General features: G+C 34.7%; 1 protein-coding gene across 1 annotated transcript in view; it reads left to right on the top strand.

Annotated features, from left to right (window-relative positions):
* The window catches only part of LOC137398934 (serine/threonine-protein kinase Nek7-like), a 37,547-nt gene that overhangs the window by 14,620 nt on the left and 4,871 nt on the right, over nt 1-18,056 (top strand). Inside the window, exon 5 of the mRNA XM_068085096.1 lies at nt 13,164-13,271. Within this exon, the coding sequence (XP_067941197.1) occupies nt 13,164-13,271 (108 nt within the window). The remainder of the gene's footprint in view (nt 1-13,163; nt 13,272-18,056) is intronic.

Raw genomic sequence — 18,056 nt, 5'->3', positions numbered from 1 at the left:
ACTCCATAAACATCTATAACTCCATAAACATCCATAACTCCATAAACATCTATAACTCCATGAACATCCATAACTCCATAAACATCCATAACTCCATGAACATCCATAACTCCATAAACATCCATAACTCCATAAACATCCATAACTCCATAAACATCCATAACTCCATAAACATCCATAACTCCATAAACATCCATAACTCCATAAACATCCATAACTCCATAAACATCCATAACTCCATAAACATCCATAACTCCATGAACATCTATAACTCCATAAACATCTATAACTCCATAAACATCCATAACTCCATAAACATCCATAACTCCATAAACATCTATAACTCCATAAACATCCATAACTCCATAAACATCCATAACTCCATAAACATCCATAACTCCATAAACATCCATAACTCCATGAACATCTATAACTCCATAAACATCCATAACTCCATAAACATCCATAACTCCATAAACATCCATAACTCCATAAACATCTATAACTCCATAAACATCCATAACTCCATAAACATCTATAACTCCATAAACATCCATAACTCCATAAACATCCATAACTCCATAAACATCCATAACTCCATAAACATCCATAACTCCATGAACATCTATAACTCCATAAACATCTATAACTCCATAAACATCCATAACTCCATAAACATCCATAACTCCATAAACATCTATAACTCCATAAACATCCATAACTCCATAAACATCCATAACTCCATAAACATCCATAACTCCATAAACATCCATAACTCCATAAACATCCATAACTCCATAAACATCTATAACTCCATGAACATCTATAACTCCATGAACATCCATAACTCCATAAACATCCATAACTCCATGAACATCCATAACTCCATAAACATCCATAACTCCATAAACATCCATAACTCCATAAACATCCATAAGCATCTGTAACTCCATAAACATCCATAACTCCATAAACATCCATAACTCCATAAACATCCATAACTCCATAAACATCCATAACTCCATAAACATCCATAACTCCATAAACATCCATAACTCCATAAACATCCATAACTCCATAAACATCCATAACTCCATAAACATCTATAACTCCATGAACATCCATAACTCCATAAACATCTATAACTCCACGAACATCTATAACTCCATAAACATCCATAACTCCATAAACATCCATAACTCCATAAACATCCATAACTCCATAAACATCCATAACTCCATAAACATCTATAACTCCATGAACATCTATAACTCCATGAACATCCATAACTCCATAAACATCTATAGCTCCATAAACATCCATAATTCCATAAACATCCATAACTCCATGAACATCTATAACTCCATAAACATCCATAACTCCATAAACATCTATAACTCCATAAACATCCATAACTCCATAAACATCCATAACTCCATAAACATCCATAACTCCATAAACATCTATAACTCCATAAACATCCATAACTCCATAAACATCCATAACTCCATAAACATCCATAACTCCATAAACATCCATAACTCCATAAACATCCATAACTCCATAAACATCTATAACTCCATGAACATCTATAACTCCATGAACATCCATAACTCCATAAACATCCATAACTCCATGAACATCCATAACTCCATAAACATCCATAACTCCATAAACATCCATAACTCCATAAACATCCATAAGCATCTGTAACTCCATAAACATCCATAACTCCATAAACATCCATAACTCCATAAACATCCATAACTCCATAAACATCCATAACTCCATAAACATCCATAACTCCATAAACATCCATAACTCCATAAACATCCATAACTCCATAAACATCCATAACTCCATAAACATCTATAACTCCATGAACATCTATAACTCCATGAACATCCATAACTCCATGAACATCTATAACTCCATGAACATCCATAACTCCATAAACATCTATAACTCCATAAACATCCATAACTCCATAAACATCTATAACTCCATGAACATCTATAACTCCATAAACATCTATAACTCCATAAACATCCATAACTCCATAAACATCTATAACTCCATGAACATCTATAACTCCATGAACATCCATAACTCCATAAACATCCATAACTCCATAAACATCCATAACTCCATAAACATCTATAACTCCATGAACATCTATAACTCCATGAACATCCATAACTCCATAAACATCCATAACTCCATAAACATCCATAACTCCATAAACATCCATAACTCCATGAACATCCATAACTCCATAAACATCCATAACTCCATAAACATCCATAACTCCATAAACATCTATAACTCCACGAACATCTATAACTCCATGAACATCTATAACTCCATAAACATCTATAACTCCATAAACATCCATAACTCCATAAACATCCATAACTCCATAAACATCCATAACTCCATAAACATCCATAACTCCATAAACATCCATAACTCCATAAACATCCATAACTCCATAAACATCTATAACTCCATGAACATCTATAACTCCATAAACATCTATAACTCCATAAACATCCATAACTCCATAAACATCTATAACTCCATGAACATCTATAACTCCATGAACATCCATAACTCCATGAACATCTATAACTCCATGAACATCCATAACTCCATAAACATCTATAACTCCATAAACATCCATAACTCCATAAACATCTATAACTCCATGAACATCTATAACTCCATAAACATCTATAACTCCATAAACATCCATAACTCCATAAACATCCATAACTCCATAAACATCCATAACTCCATAAACATCCATAACTCCATAAACATCCATAACTCCATAAACATCCATAACTCCATAAACATCTATAACTCCATAAACATCCATAACTCCATAAACATCCATAACTCCATAAACATCCATAACTCCATAAACATCCATAACTCCATAAACATCCATAACTCCATAAACATCTATAACTCCATGAACATCTATAACTCCATAAACATCCATAACTCCATAAACATCTATAACTCCATAAACATCCATAACTCCATAAACATCTATAACTCCATGAACATCTATAACTCCATAAACATCTATAACTCCATAAACATCTATAACTCCATAAACATCCATAACTCCATAAACATCCATAACTCCATAAACATCCATAACTCCATAAACATCCATAACTCCATAAACATCTATAACTCCATGAGCATCCATAACTCCAAGAACATCCATAACTCCATAAACATCCATAACTCCATAAACATCTATAACTCCATAAACATCCATAACTCCATAAACATCCATAACTCCATGAACATCCATAACTCCATAAACATCCATAACTCCATAAACATCCATAACTCCATAAACATCTATAACTCCATGAACATCCATAACTCCAAGAACATCCATAACTCCATAAACATCCATAACTCCATAAACATCCATAACTCCATAAACATCCATAACTCCATAAACATCTATAACTCCATGAACATCTATAACTCCATAAACATCCATAACTCCATGAACATCTATAACTCCATAAACATCCATAACTCCATAAACATCTATAACTCCATAAACATCCATAACTCCATGAACATCTATAACTCCATAAACATCTATAACTCCATAAACATCCATAACTCCATAAACATCTATAACTCCATGAACATCTATAACTCCATAAACATCTATAACTCCATAAACATCCATAACTCCATAAACATCCATAACTCCATAAACATCCATAACTCCATAAACATCCATAACTCCATAAACATCCGTAACTCCATAAACATCCATAACTCCATAAACATCCATAACTCCATGAACATCCATAACTCCATAAACATCCATAACTCCATAAACATCTATAACTCCATGAACATCTATAACTCCATAAACATCTATAACTCCATAAACATCCATAACTCCATAAACATCTATAACTCCATGAACATCTATAACTCCATAAACATCTATAACTCCATAAACATCTATAACTCCATAAACATCCATAACTCCATAAACATCCATAACTCCATAAACATCTATAACTCCATAAACATCCATAACTCCATGAACATCCATAACTCCATAAACATCCATAACTCCATAAACATCCATAACTCCATAAACATCCATAACTCCATAAACATCCATAACTCCATAAACATCCATAACTCCATAAACATCTATAACTCCATGAACATCTATAACTCCATAAACATATATAACTCCATAAACATCCATAACTCCATAAACATCTATAACTCCATGAACATCTATAACTCCATAAACATCTATAACTCCATAAACATCTATAACTCCATAAACATCCATAACTCCATAAACATCCATAACTCCATAAACATCCATAACTCCATAAACATCCATAACTCCATAAACATCCATAACTCCACGAACATCTATAACTCCATAAACATCCATAACTCCACGAACATCTATAACTCCATAAACATCTATAACTCCATAAACATCCATAACTCCACGAACATCTATAACTCCATAAACATCTATAACTCCATAAACATCCATAACTCCATAAACATCTATAACTCCATGAACATCTATAACTCCATGAACATCTATAACTCCATAAACATCCATAACTCCATGAACATCTATAACTCCATGAACATCCATAACTCCATAAACATCCATAACTCCATAAACATCTATAACTCCACGAACATCTATAACTCCATAAACATCCATAACTCCATAAACATCCATAACTCCATAAACATCTATAACTCCATGAACATCCATAACTCCATAAACATCCATAACTCCATAAACATCCATAACTCCAAGAACATCTATAACTCCATAAACATCCATAACTCCATAAACATCCATAACTCCATAAACATCCATAACTCCATAAACATCCATAACTCCATAAACATCCATAACTCCATAAACATCCATAACTCCATAAACATCTATAACTCCATGAACATCTATAACTCCATAAACATCTATAACTCCATAAACATCCATAACTCCATAAACATCTATAACTCCATGAACATCTATAACTCCATAAACATCTATAACTCCATAAACATCTATAACTCCATAAACATCCATAACTCCATAAACATCCATAACTCCATAAACATCCATAACTCCATAAACATCCATAACTCCATAAACATCCATAACTCCATAAACATCTATAACTCCATAAACATCTATAACTCCATAAACATCCATAACTCCATAAACATCCATAACTCCATAAACATCCATAACTCCATAAACATCCATAACTCCATAAACATCCATAACTCCATAAACATCCATAACTCCATAAACATCTATAACTCCATAAACATCTATAACTCCATAAACATCCATAACTCCATAAACATCTATAACTCCATAAACATCCATAACTCCATAAACATCCATAACTCCATAAACATCCATAACTCCATAAACATCCATAACTCCATAAACATCTATAACTCCATGAACATCTATAACTCCATAAACATCTATAACTCCATAAACATCCATAACTCCATAAACATCTATAACTCCATGAACATCTATAACTCCATAAACATCTATAACTCCATAAACATCTATAACTCCATAAACATCCATAACTCCATAAACATCCATAACTCCATAAACATCCATAACTCCATAAACATCTATAACTCCATAAACATCTATAACTCCATAAACATCCATAACTCCATAAACATCTATAACTCCATGAACATCTATAACTCCATAAACATCTATAACTCCATAAACATCTATAACTCCATAAACATCCATAACTCCATAAACATCCATAACTCCATAAACATCCATAACTCCATAAACATCCATAACTCCATAAACATCCATAACTCCATAAACATCTATAACTCCATAAACATCTATAACTCCATAAACATCTATAACTCCATAAACATCCATAACTCCATAAACATCCATAACTCCATAAACATCCATAACTCCATAAACATCCATAACTCCATAAACATCTATAACTCCATAAACATCTATAACTCCATAAACATCCATAACTCCATGAACATCCATAACTCCATAAACATCCATAACTCCATAAACATCCATAACTCCATAAACATCCATAACTCCATAAACATCCATAACTCCATAAACATCCATAACTCCATAAACATCTATAACTCCATGAACATCTATAACTCCATAAACATCTATAACTCCATAAACATCCATAACTCCATAAACATCTATAACTCCATGAACATCTATAACTCCATAAACATCTATAACTCCATAAACATCTATAACTCCATAAACATCCATAACTCCATAAACATCCATAACTCCATAAACATCCATAACTCCATAAACATCCATAACTCCATAAACATCCATAACTCCACGAACATCTATAACTCCATAAACATCCATAACTCCACGAACATCTATAACTCCATAAACATCTATAACTCCATAAACATCCATAACTCCACGAACATCTATAACTCCATAAACATCTATAACTCCATAAACATCCATAACTCCATAAACATCTATAACTCCATGAACATCTATAACTCCATGAACATCTATAACTCCATAAACATCCATAACTCCATGAACATCTATAACTCCATGAACATCCATAACTCCATAAACATCCATAACTCCATAAACATCTATAACTCCACGAACATCTATAACTCCATAAACATCCATAACTCCATAAACATCCATAACTCCATAAACATCTATAACTCCATGAACATCCATAACTCCATAAACATCCATAACTCCATAAACATCCATAACTCCAAGAACATCTATAACTCCATAAACATCCATAACTCCATAAACATCCATAACTCCATAAACATCCATAACTCCATGAACATCCATAACTCCATAAACATCCATAACTCCATAAACATCCATAACTCCATAAACATCTATAACTCCACGAACATCTATAACTCCATAAACATCCATAACTCCATAAACATCTATAACTCCATAAACATCCATAACTCCATAAACATCTATAACTCCATAAACATCCATAACTCCATAAACATCCATAACTCCATAAACATCCATAACTCCATGAACATCCATAACTCCATAAACATCTATAACTCCACGAACATCTATAACTCCATAAACATCCATAACTCCATAAACATCCATAACTCCATAAACATCCATAACTCCATAAACATCCATAACTCCATGAACATCCATAACTCCATAAACATCTATAACTCCATGAACATCCATAACTCCATAAACATCCATAACTCCATAAACATCCATAACTCCATAAACATCCATAACTCCATAAACATCCATAACTCCATAAACATCTATAACTCCATAAACATCCATAACTCCATAAACATCCATAACTCCATAAACATCTATAACTCCATAAACATCTATAACTCCATAAACATCCATAACTCCATAAACATCCATAACTCCATAAACATCCATAACTCCATAAACATCCATAACTCCATAAACATCCATAACTCCATAAACATCTATAACTCCATAAACATCCATAACTCCATAAACATCCATAACTCCATGAACATCCATAACTCCATAAACATCCATAACTCCATAAACATCCATAACTCCATAAACATCTATAACTCCACGAACATCTATAACTCCATAAACATCCATAACTCCATAAACATCTATAACTCCATAAACATCCATAACTCCATAAACATCCATAACTCCATAAACATCCATAACTCCATAAACATCCATAACTCCATAAACATCCATAACTCCATAAACATCCATAACTCCATAAACATCCATAACTCCATAAACATCCATAACTCCATAAACATCTATAACTCCATAAACATCCATAACTCCACGAACATCCATAACTCCATAAACATCCATAACTCCATAAACATCCATAACTCCATAAACATCCATAACTCCATAAACATCCATAACTCCATAAACATCCATAACTCCATAAACATCCATAACTCCATAAACATCCATAACTCCATAAACATCCATAACTCCATAAACATCTATAACTCCATGAACATCTATAACTCCATGAACATCCATAACTCCATAAACATCCATAACTCCATAAACATCCATAACTCCATAAACATCCATAACTCCATGAACATCCATAACTCCATAAACATCCATAACTCCATAAACATCCATAACTCCATAAACATCTATAACTCCACGAACATCTATAACTCCACGAACATCTATAACTCCATGAACATCCATAACTCCATAAACATCCATAACTCCATAAACATCCATAACTCCATAAACATCCATAACTCCATAAACATCCATAACTCCATAAACATCCATAACTCCATGAACATCCATAACTCCATAAACATCCATAACTCCATAAACATCCATAACTCCATAAACATCCATAACTCCATAAACATCTATAACTCCATAAACATCCATAACTCCATAAACATCCATAACTCCATAAACATCTATAACTCCATAAACATCTATAACTCCATAAACATCTATAACTCCACGAACATCTATAACTCCACGAACATCTATAACTCCATGAGCATCCATAACTCCATGAACATCCATAACTCCATGAACATCCATAACTCCATAAACATCTATAACTCCATAAACATCTGTAACTCCATAAACATCTATAACTCCATAAACATCCATAACTCCATAAACATCCATAACTCCATAAACATCCATAACTCCATAAACATCTATAACTCCATAAACATCTATAACTCCATAAACATCTATAACTCCATAAACATCTATAACTCCATAAACATCTATAACTCCATAAACATCTATAACTCCACGAACATCTATAACTCCACGAACATCTATAACTCCACGAACATCTATAACTCAACGAACCTCTATATCTCCACGAACCTCTATATCTCCACGAACATCTATAACTGTTTTGCTAAACACTTTCAATTACGTCGTTTTCACTCATACAAGCAAATTAATTTATTGTTTTATAATTGCTTTTTATGCGGTTTATTTAACTCCTAAATTTGTTTCCAACATTTGACAGATTTTTTGTGTGGTCACAGCAGAAACGTCTGTTTTCAACTGAACTGGAAAATCAATTGATGTTTGAAAGCACTTATTTCCAGGAATCATACTTTCACAGTTAGACACGTACATAAGAGCCATGGGAGAGCAATTCCCTGAAGATTGAGTAGGATGTCTTCTTAGCTCACTGTAAGCAGAGGCTGCTGGTGTTTTTGAGAGCCAGTGTTCCACAAACAATCTCTCTGTGATCTTGACCGGACATGTCTGAGTCTAGTAGCTAGGGAACTTCCATGATTGAAGACCAGTTGCAGAGAGCAATTGAAGGTTGGAAGTCATTCTTGTCACCATGGGTCGTCACCATGGGTGGTCTTTTATAGGGAATGGAACCCGAATCTGTTGTTTGCAGGTCAGAGGTTCTAGACCATTAGGCTGGCTTCATTTCACTGTAGGAACTATTCTTTACATAATATATATATATATCCATAAGTAAAAGCGCAAGATCCGGGCAGAGTGCTCAATGATAAAATTAGAGCAAGTTAAATCAATAAAGCGGACTAATACCTTAGATAAAACCCTTTTTTACTATTAGTTTCATGCTTGGTAAGAGCAATCTTCAGATGAAGTGTTGGCACCCGTTTTTGTTACTTATATACAGCCAGAACTATTAAAATTACTAAAACTTCATAGCTGGAAGATTATGGATTCATAGAAGCATTAGGTTTTAAAGTTGGACAGTAGAAACTTGCTGGCAGGCACTGACGAGCTGGTGCCAACACTTTATCTGAAGATTGCTTTTACCAAGCATGAAACTAATAGTAATAAAGTGTTTTATCTAAAGTTATAGTCTGTTTTAATGATATATATATATATATCTATATATATATATCTATATATATATATATATATATCTATATATATATATATATATATATATATATATATATATATATATATATATACCCTCCAAATGTCATATTCTGCTCATGCTTTCAGATAATTCGTGTTGACTTACTCCCATCTTCATTAGCCGTTATGTTCACTGTCAACACTTTCTGCCAAGTCTCATTAACCATTTCAGTCCCCAAGCCATTAAGCAATTATCTAATTATTCTCCATTCTCATTGTTAGAGTGAAGGTTTATGTCTCATTTTACAATATTGTCATTTAGACCATCTGGGAGTAACTTTTCTTATAAGAACACCTATATTCATTCAAATCAGAAATCTTTGGGCTTTCTAATGGTATAAGTAGCAAAATTGTAGCTCAATTACTGAAGAATGTATAGAATGTCAAACTTGGTGAATATAAAAATTTGACAAAAACACAATGGTACATGATTTCAAAGACATTATTTTTATTATTATGACATGACTGAAAACATAACAGAGGATTGACGAAGTTGCAAAAAAAGAGGAAATGTTCGAGATTTTCACTTCCAATACTGAACTCTGATATGGTACGCTTTCCAGCAGTCTGAACCGCGTTTGATGCACAAGTACACGTTGCAGGTTTCACACCGAATTGAACTCTTGACTGATTTGTGTTGTAAGTCTTTGTAAGCCTTCTCTGGATTTTGCTGCGATTATATCAGGTACTTTTTCTGGCAGACTGCACTGCGGTGATCTTTTGACCCATCAGTAGGCCACTCGGGACAGTGTAGTTTGCTCATGTCTAGACGTATCTCCGGATTGTTGGGAGTGGCAGCTGGTGTGTTTGTCCTAGTTGACTGTCGAGAGAATGACTTTTCACCTATCCATGTCGTCAGTATCTGCAGGACAAAGTCTCTGAATTCCATCGGCTTTTCCTGGCCATGATTATAGAGCACATAAGCGTTGTACAGGGACCAGTGAAAGCATTTGCGGTCGATTCGCGCGTACCACTTATATGACTTTCGAGAGCGATCGAGTCTTGCCATTTTATCATTGAGGTCCACACCACCCATCATCTGATTGTATACGATGACGGATGGTGTGGCCTTCACTGTCAGCTTCTCACCTTTCTTATTTCTACGGATTACAGTTGGTGGCTCAGACAGCTCAGCTCTGACATAGTTTGACAGGAAGTAGATCGGTTTCTTGTCATTCCAGCGGGTTGCTACAATTCCTGTTTTCGCACACTGGAGCCACTTAGAATCCCCTTGCTCCAACCTCCGAGCTTCCGCTTTGGTGGCTATTAGCTGTTTCGGGTACTCCTTTCGGTTGGTCATACATGTACCAGTACCAGACATCTGAAGCTCACGTAGCCAGTGGAGAAGATAAGGTGACGTGTAGTAGCGATCAGTAACTACATGGTAGCCTCGACCCCAGTAACTTTGAACTAGTTTCAGTACTACTGCGGCAGAGTTTTTCACTGTGGTCAAGTCCTCAAAGTCAAAGTTAGGGCTGGGTCAAAGTTAGGGCTGCACATTACTTTCTCAGTAGGCTGCCAGTCGAACGTGGGTGTTGGGGTATTATCCAAGTCAGACAGGATGAATCCCAGATAACCTGGTGCTGCCAGATTTCCTGAACTACCGTCATCACCAGAGGCTCCAGTAGGAATGTTGGTAGCAGTACTAGTACTAGCAGCTCCAGTATCAGTTGTACTAGTAGGTCTACTAGTAGTAACAGTACTAGTAGAATTTGAGTCCAGCTGATCAAAATCTGAATCCGAGTCGAAATCAGCACCTAATTGTGAGTCATCATCACCAGTATCAGCATCAAAAACAATGTCCCTTGTTCTAGGATGAGCTCCAGTAGCATTGTCCACAAAATCATCTGAATCATACTCAAAATCACTAGAAAAATCCATAAATAAGCCAGCACTTCAAAATGTTACAACTTTCAACAATCAAAAATAGCCGCGTAGTTGTGAGTTTCCTTCCGTATATTTTCATTGGCCTTTACTCAGAAAACTTTCATTGTAACTTGGTTCAATATTAGCCAATAAGGGAAGCTTAGCATCTCTTCTTATTGGTTGGCTACTCTAAGACTTCATTTGGATTGGACAAAGGCTGAAATTAGTCTATGCCAAATAGAGTTACACTAAAGCCTCTACAGAGGCTAGGAGGACTGTGTGCAGACAACTCCAAGCCTCCACAGAGGCTTGTATGACTGAAATGGTTAAAGGTTGATTTGCAACGAACTTCACATTACAGTTATTTGGTATCAAAAGATTCACCATGTTTTACTCTGCTGTGTTGTAGGTGCCAAATATGTGGAAATGTGATTACAAGCTCTTAAAAGCTCAAAAACGAACAGTTAATCGCCGTCATGACGAAACCGCTGTAGATCGGAATCAGTGTATTTTTCTGACGTAGTTAATCCATTTGGTTATTGTTTCGACAAGGGATGTTCTCGCGTGAATTGAAAGGCCAATACAAAGCTCAATATAAAACTTATCGTAGCACTAGTTTATGACAAACACTTCGGGTTTTACCGAAGACCCCGTATTAAATATAGATGCTCGCTATGTTACAGTTTTCTTTCGGCTTGGTCTAATTGTCTAGTCGTAATCTGATCATGCGACCCATACGTCCTGCCAAACAGCGAGAATAATTTCTGCAGCATTTTTCGATTATCAGAGGTGACCAACAGGCTCCTCATGTTTATCAGACAATGATATGTACTCCTTCGAGCTAAGGTTAAAAAATTAAACGAGTTTTCACAGTAGGTTATAAGATATCAGTGCTGAAAGTGACAGCATTACAATGACGATGAAATAGATGCGTAAGAACAATAGACATGGTTTTATTGAATGCGTGAAGTACATTTGCGAAAATATTTCGACGAATGAGGTTGCATGAAAGTGTAAACAGAAATCATCTCGTTCATCTATGTCCCATTTGAGCAGTTTTGGAAAGAGGTTCTAATCTACATCAGTTTCGTGATGGCGGCGATTAACTGTTCGTTTTTGAGCTTGTAAGAGCTTGTAATCATATTTTCAAATATTTTGCACCTACAACACAGCAGAGTAAGACGTGGTGAATCTTTTGATACCAAATAACTGTAATGTGAATTTTGTTGCAAGTAAACCAGTGGTTTCTGTATGCTATTTATAGACTGTCTCTCGCTATTTATAGATATTAAGCCTGCTAATGTGTTCATCACCGCTCAAGGCATTGTCAAACTTGGGGATCTTGGTCTAGGCAGATATTTTAGTTCTAAGACCACAAGAGCAGTTTCATTGGGTAAGACGTCTGTTTACTTTATTGGAGAGCACACGGTAGGTATCAAGCATTCTTTACCATAATAAAAGTCGTTTTCATCTGTTCATTCATCGGAGTTCACGCTTAGCGCTTCTAGCAGAATTTGAATCCAGAAGTTTTGGCTGACAGTCTGAGTCTCTAAGAACTTCACTAATTGATTTTCTAGAATTTATTTCTAGAGTAGTTGTGTGTGTGTGTAATAATTGTATTTTTAAATCGTCAGACATAATTATACAATTGCGCCTGACGATCTCTCACGTGACACTAGAGGGACTAGACTGTCAGGGTACTAGCAATAATTTACAACTGATCTACAAGTGATCGCTTTAAATGAAATTTGCCTCACAATTTTGCTAGTTACTAAATGAAACCAGTCAACAGTTACAGCTCACCATCGTTATTCGTTGTAGTGCTTTGCATTTGGTGATCATCATATTCTGATTACAAGCCATGTTTCTACTTTTGTTCTTGAATTTGTTTTCTCTTGATTTTTAATTTTCTCTCCTGTAATGGTTGTTTAACATTTACACCCTATAAAAACTTACTGTAAAACCTTTAATTGAACGCCACCCCCATTTGACCACCACTTTGACGATCTTTGATCTTTATGAACCCAAAATGTCATTAGTTATCATTGGTGCAGCCACACGTGCCAATTTTTTCGTTGGTTCTAAACGTAATCATAAAATGAATAAAAAACACAGAATTATTCGGCTGAAGTTATCAAAATTATCAGAGCTGCGCATGCACACCAAAATCGTCGGCGAAATGCTTTTAATTGGCTAAAAAACTTATTAAGGAGCATGATTCTAGCAGTTTTCAAGATTTATATAGTCCGAGGCAAATAATGGGACACACAAGAAAAGTACTAACACAATTTGGCATAGTAAATACGATGCAGCTGACTTTATTGCGCTAGATATGGCAACTCTTCCTACAACGGAACTGCTAAAAAACGATTTAGAGCCATATGTTTGAACGAGAAATAACCAACAATAGCGCAATCTAGGCAGTTACTTCATATGTACTATGTTGTTGAATTGCTATTTTTATTGTGTGTCATAATGCGTGTTTCTATACCTGCGAAAGCTGCTAAAATCGCGTGCGCTACTAATTAATTTTGTTTAGCCAATTAACTGTTTGGTCGACGATTTCGGTGTGCATGTACAGCTCTGAAAGTACAGCATGTACAGCTCTGAAAGTACAGCATGTACAGCTCTGAAAGTACAGCATGTACAGCTCTGAAAGTACAGCATGTACAGCTCTGAAAGTACAGCATGTACAGCTCTGAAAGTACAGCATGTACAGCTCTGAAAGTACAGCATGTACAGCTCTGAAAGTTCAGCATGTACAGCTCTGAAAGTTCAGTAGATTTCTGCCGAATAATTTTAGGTTTTTCATTCCTTTCGTGATTTCGGTCAGAACTAACGAAAAAATCGGCGCATGTGGCCGTACCTTTACAATGGATCGGCGCTTGTAATTCCTTCTCTATTGCACATAAAAATTTAGTTTTGCCTGCAAACATATCAATGAGCTTTTATGCAACAAAATCTAAATATGATGAATCTAAATATATATTTTTTAAGCTATAGCTATTAAAATTTTGGAATTAAAATTCCACATTCTGTTGTACTTGAATTCACCAAGCTTTTGACTGCAGTTTTGCAATCCAGTTCCAGAACCACGAGACCATGAAAGCTTTTACAAATCATTGCTCTTACTACATAACGTATACATCATTTTTCCTTTTCACACACAAAATGAATTGAAACTTCATTAACTTTTCTAGCTCTATAAAACGCAGTGCTTTTTCGTCTTGGCTGTACTAGAGCTAATTTGTTTTCAGTAAAACAATACCAACAATAGATTATCTCGAAATTAAATTTCGGCTTTTGTTGTACTGATTACTACGAAATAACAATTTTTATTGGGTTTTCTCAGTTTGTATTAACTGTATTATCATTAAAAAATCATCTGTTTTGTAGTTCACATACATGCTATTTGTTTCACATCTACTTTTATTTGCTCTCCTAATTTATTTTAGCTGCTCCAAAGACCTTTTCTCAGTCATACTACGTTCCCTTAATCCTGATAATCGCGCATTAATTTGCATTTCCTTCTAAATGACGTGTTAATTAAAACTATGAAACTATTTACTATGAAACACGATGTTTTTTTCGGTTTTGCTGTACTAGGGCCAATTTGTTTTCCGCAAAAATATATCAAGAATAATTTTTTTCAAAATTAAAATTTGGCAATTATATCTCAGTTCAGCATCTTACGTTATGGAAAAATGGGTTCGCAAGCAGTTATAAAGTTTTAGCTACAAGTTTAATAAAAAGCAAACGGAAATTTCTTACAAGTATGTTTTTAGTAAGCTAATTTCCTATAAGTTAGATTCAGTGTTTATCTTACACATCTGTATTGAAGGTAAGAACTCTGCACGTAGTACATTGTAATTTTGCATTTTATTGCAGATCATAACCACAAAATGCACTCAAGTTATTGTAGGTAACTATAGTTACTAAGGTTAACATATTGCTTTATTACTATTTTTTAATGATGATTTCGCTGATTGTTTACAGGCAGTGGTTACATTAGATAATTACTATGGGTTTTTATACCACTCTATGTCTATATGATATTTTCACCTTATGATGCCAACACTGAAACGAACTAAAATCATATAATCGTATACTAAGTAATATAATCGTAATTTTTATTGTAATCATAGATAAACAGACTATATATAGCAATTACTTTCTAATGACTTCACATTTACATTTAAACACCTTTACAGTTGCATTTTTCCTCCTAATTTATTTCAACATTTTTTCATGATATGAGCTTCAAAAGTTGTGCATGTTGTTTGGATAAGTTTCAAAATTTTTAGTTTTTTTGTTTTTCACTTGATTCATTTGAACAAATAATCTTTCATTAAATAAAGTTTAAGAGTTAGAATGGTAAATATTGTATACGGTATGTTAAATGAATATATATTTTCTACCGAAGACTTTTATTACCCGGACAACGCCGGGTAGTATAGCTAGTATAAATATATATCTCTCGAAATTTACCCTCTGTTTTCGGTATGTCCAGCTATAGCTATAATTAGTCTTAGAATAAACAATCCGTAGGGAAGAAGATTTGATCTTGAATGTACCTCCCATGTACCAGTCTGACACCATACTATTTAGGCCACAGAGAACGATACGTTTGCTAGCAGATATATATCGCTGTATGGGGGCAAATACCCAATGGTTTTGGGTCCTACTCGGGGCGATTGCGTAATGTCATGGAGACGAATAGCTCTCATTAGTAAGCTTACTCAAATTTTCCATTGGCAATGTGCCAGGGTAGTACTAAGTGGCATTGCTGTGCCTCCCGGCGTTGCCCGGGTATTAAAAAATCAGCTTATAAAAATGAAAAGTGATGAGATTTGCCTACCACTTGCTGGCAGACAACTCTCTAGCAAATGGCAGGCCATTGCCAAGTGGCCTGGCACATTGCCAATGGAAAATTCCACTAAGCTAGTTAGTAAGCTTCTAATGCCGGTAGGCAATGACAATGGCAATTGTTGCCCAGCTACGCTATTTTAATAATAGCTATAGCCGGAATGACAGACAGATATACGACATAGAATTTGAGAAATATATATATAGAAGAATGCTGTACTATATATATACATATATGTATTAATCTCAATGTTTGTCAATCTGTTCGTACTTCTATCTGTCCAGCTATAGCGATAACATTTTAAGAATAAGATACTTTCTGCGATCTGGATTTGAACACACAACCTCTAGTTCTGCGGACATCCAGTACACTACACTGTCCAACTGGCTATATCATGCTATATCATCTACATGTATATCATTCGAATACATGCCAATCTTTCATGGCTTCACGTTGAACACTGCCGCTAGTGTTATGCGTAAAGCCATATCAGAAGAAAAATCCGTGAAGCCATACCAAAAGAGAAATGCATGCCCTTGAGTAAAGAAAAAATGTGTAAACTTATATAGCCAGCAAGACTATTGCAATCAGTATAGATCTTTGGTAGGCTCTGCAACCAATACACATTTCTGTGAATTACACAGAAATAAACACAGTAAACAGAAATGGTAAATAGTGGACAGAAATTAACAAACCTTTGTTTTTCGGTTATGGTTTTCCTGTTGATGTTGAATATCTTGATTAAAAGTAAGTTTTCTGAACAAAAACCTTTTTATTACTCATGCAACACGGGGCATTCAGCTAGTAGAGATATAGAAATAAAATAAAACAATGTCTTCAAATTTAGAATGAAATGAAAACTGCGTCAAGCAGATATACTGTGTTTAGTTAGATGCTATCTCCTAGATATTCCCATAAGCTCAGCTCAGACCTCTTTTATAGATAGTGTTCAAAGGTCTGATCAGACTTTTAGCATAATCTTCAGCATAATCCAAGGTAGACTAGAAAGAAACTGTTGACGTTTTGGAAGTTGCGACACTGTGTGATGGTATTTAAAATGTAGGAGTAGCGACACTGTATTTATTAATGTAGTTTTTAGGAGTTGTAACACCATATTTAATAGTGGACTTGAGAATTGTGATACTTTATTCAACAGCTGAATTTCTTATGTTTTGTTTGCTCTTCATGAAAGAGAGACCGCCCTGACAGACATTGGCAATACGGCTAACTGTGATAGACATCGGTTGGCAAATTGATAACATTTTTTAAAAGCTCCTTTTATCCTGTAGCAAGTGAGCATTTTATATGTTT

The sequence above is a fragment of the Watersipora subatra genome, chromosome 6 (genome assembly GCF_963576615.1).
Source record: "Watersipora subatra chromosome 6, tzWatSuba1.1, whole genome shotgun sequence".
Lineage (NCBI taxonomy): Eukaryota > Metazoa > Bryozoa > Gymnolaemata > Cheilostomatida > Watersiporidae > Watersipora > Watersipora subatra.
Note: the sequence above shows the minus strand (reverse complement) of the source record. Positions and strands in the feature narration are given on the sequence as shown.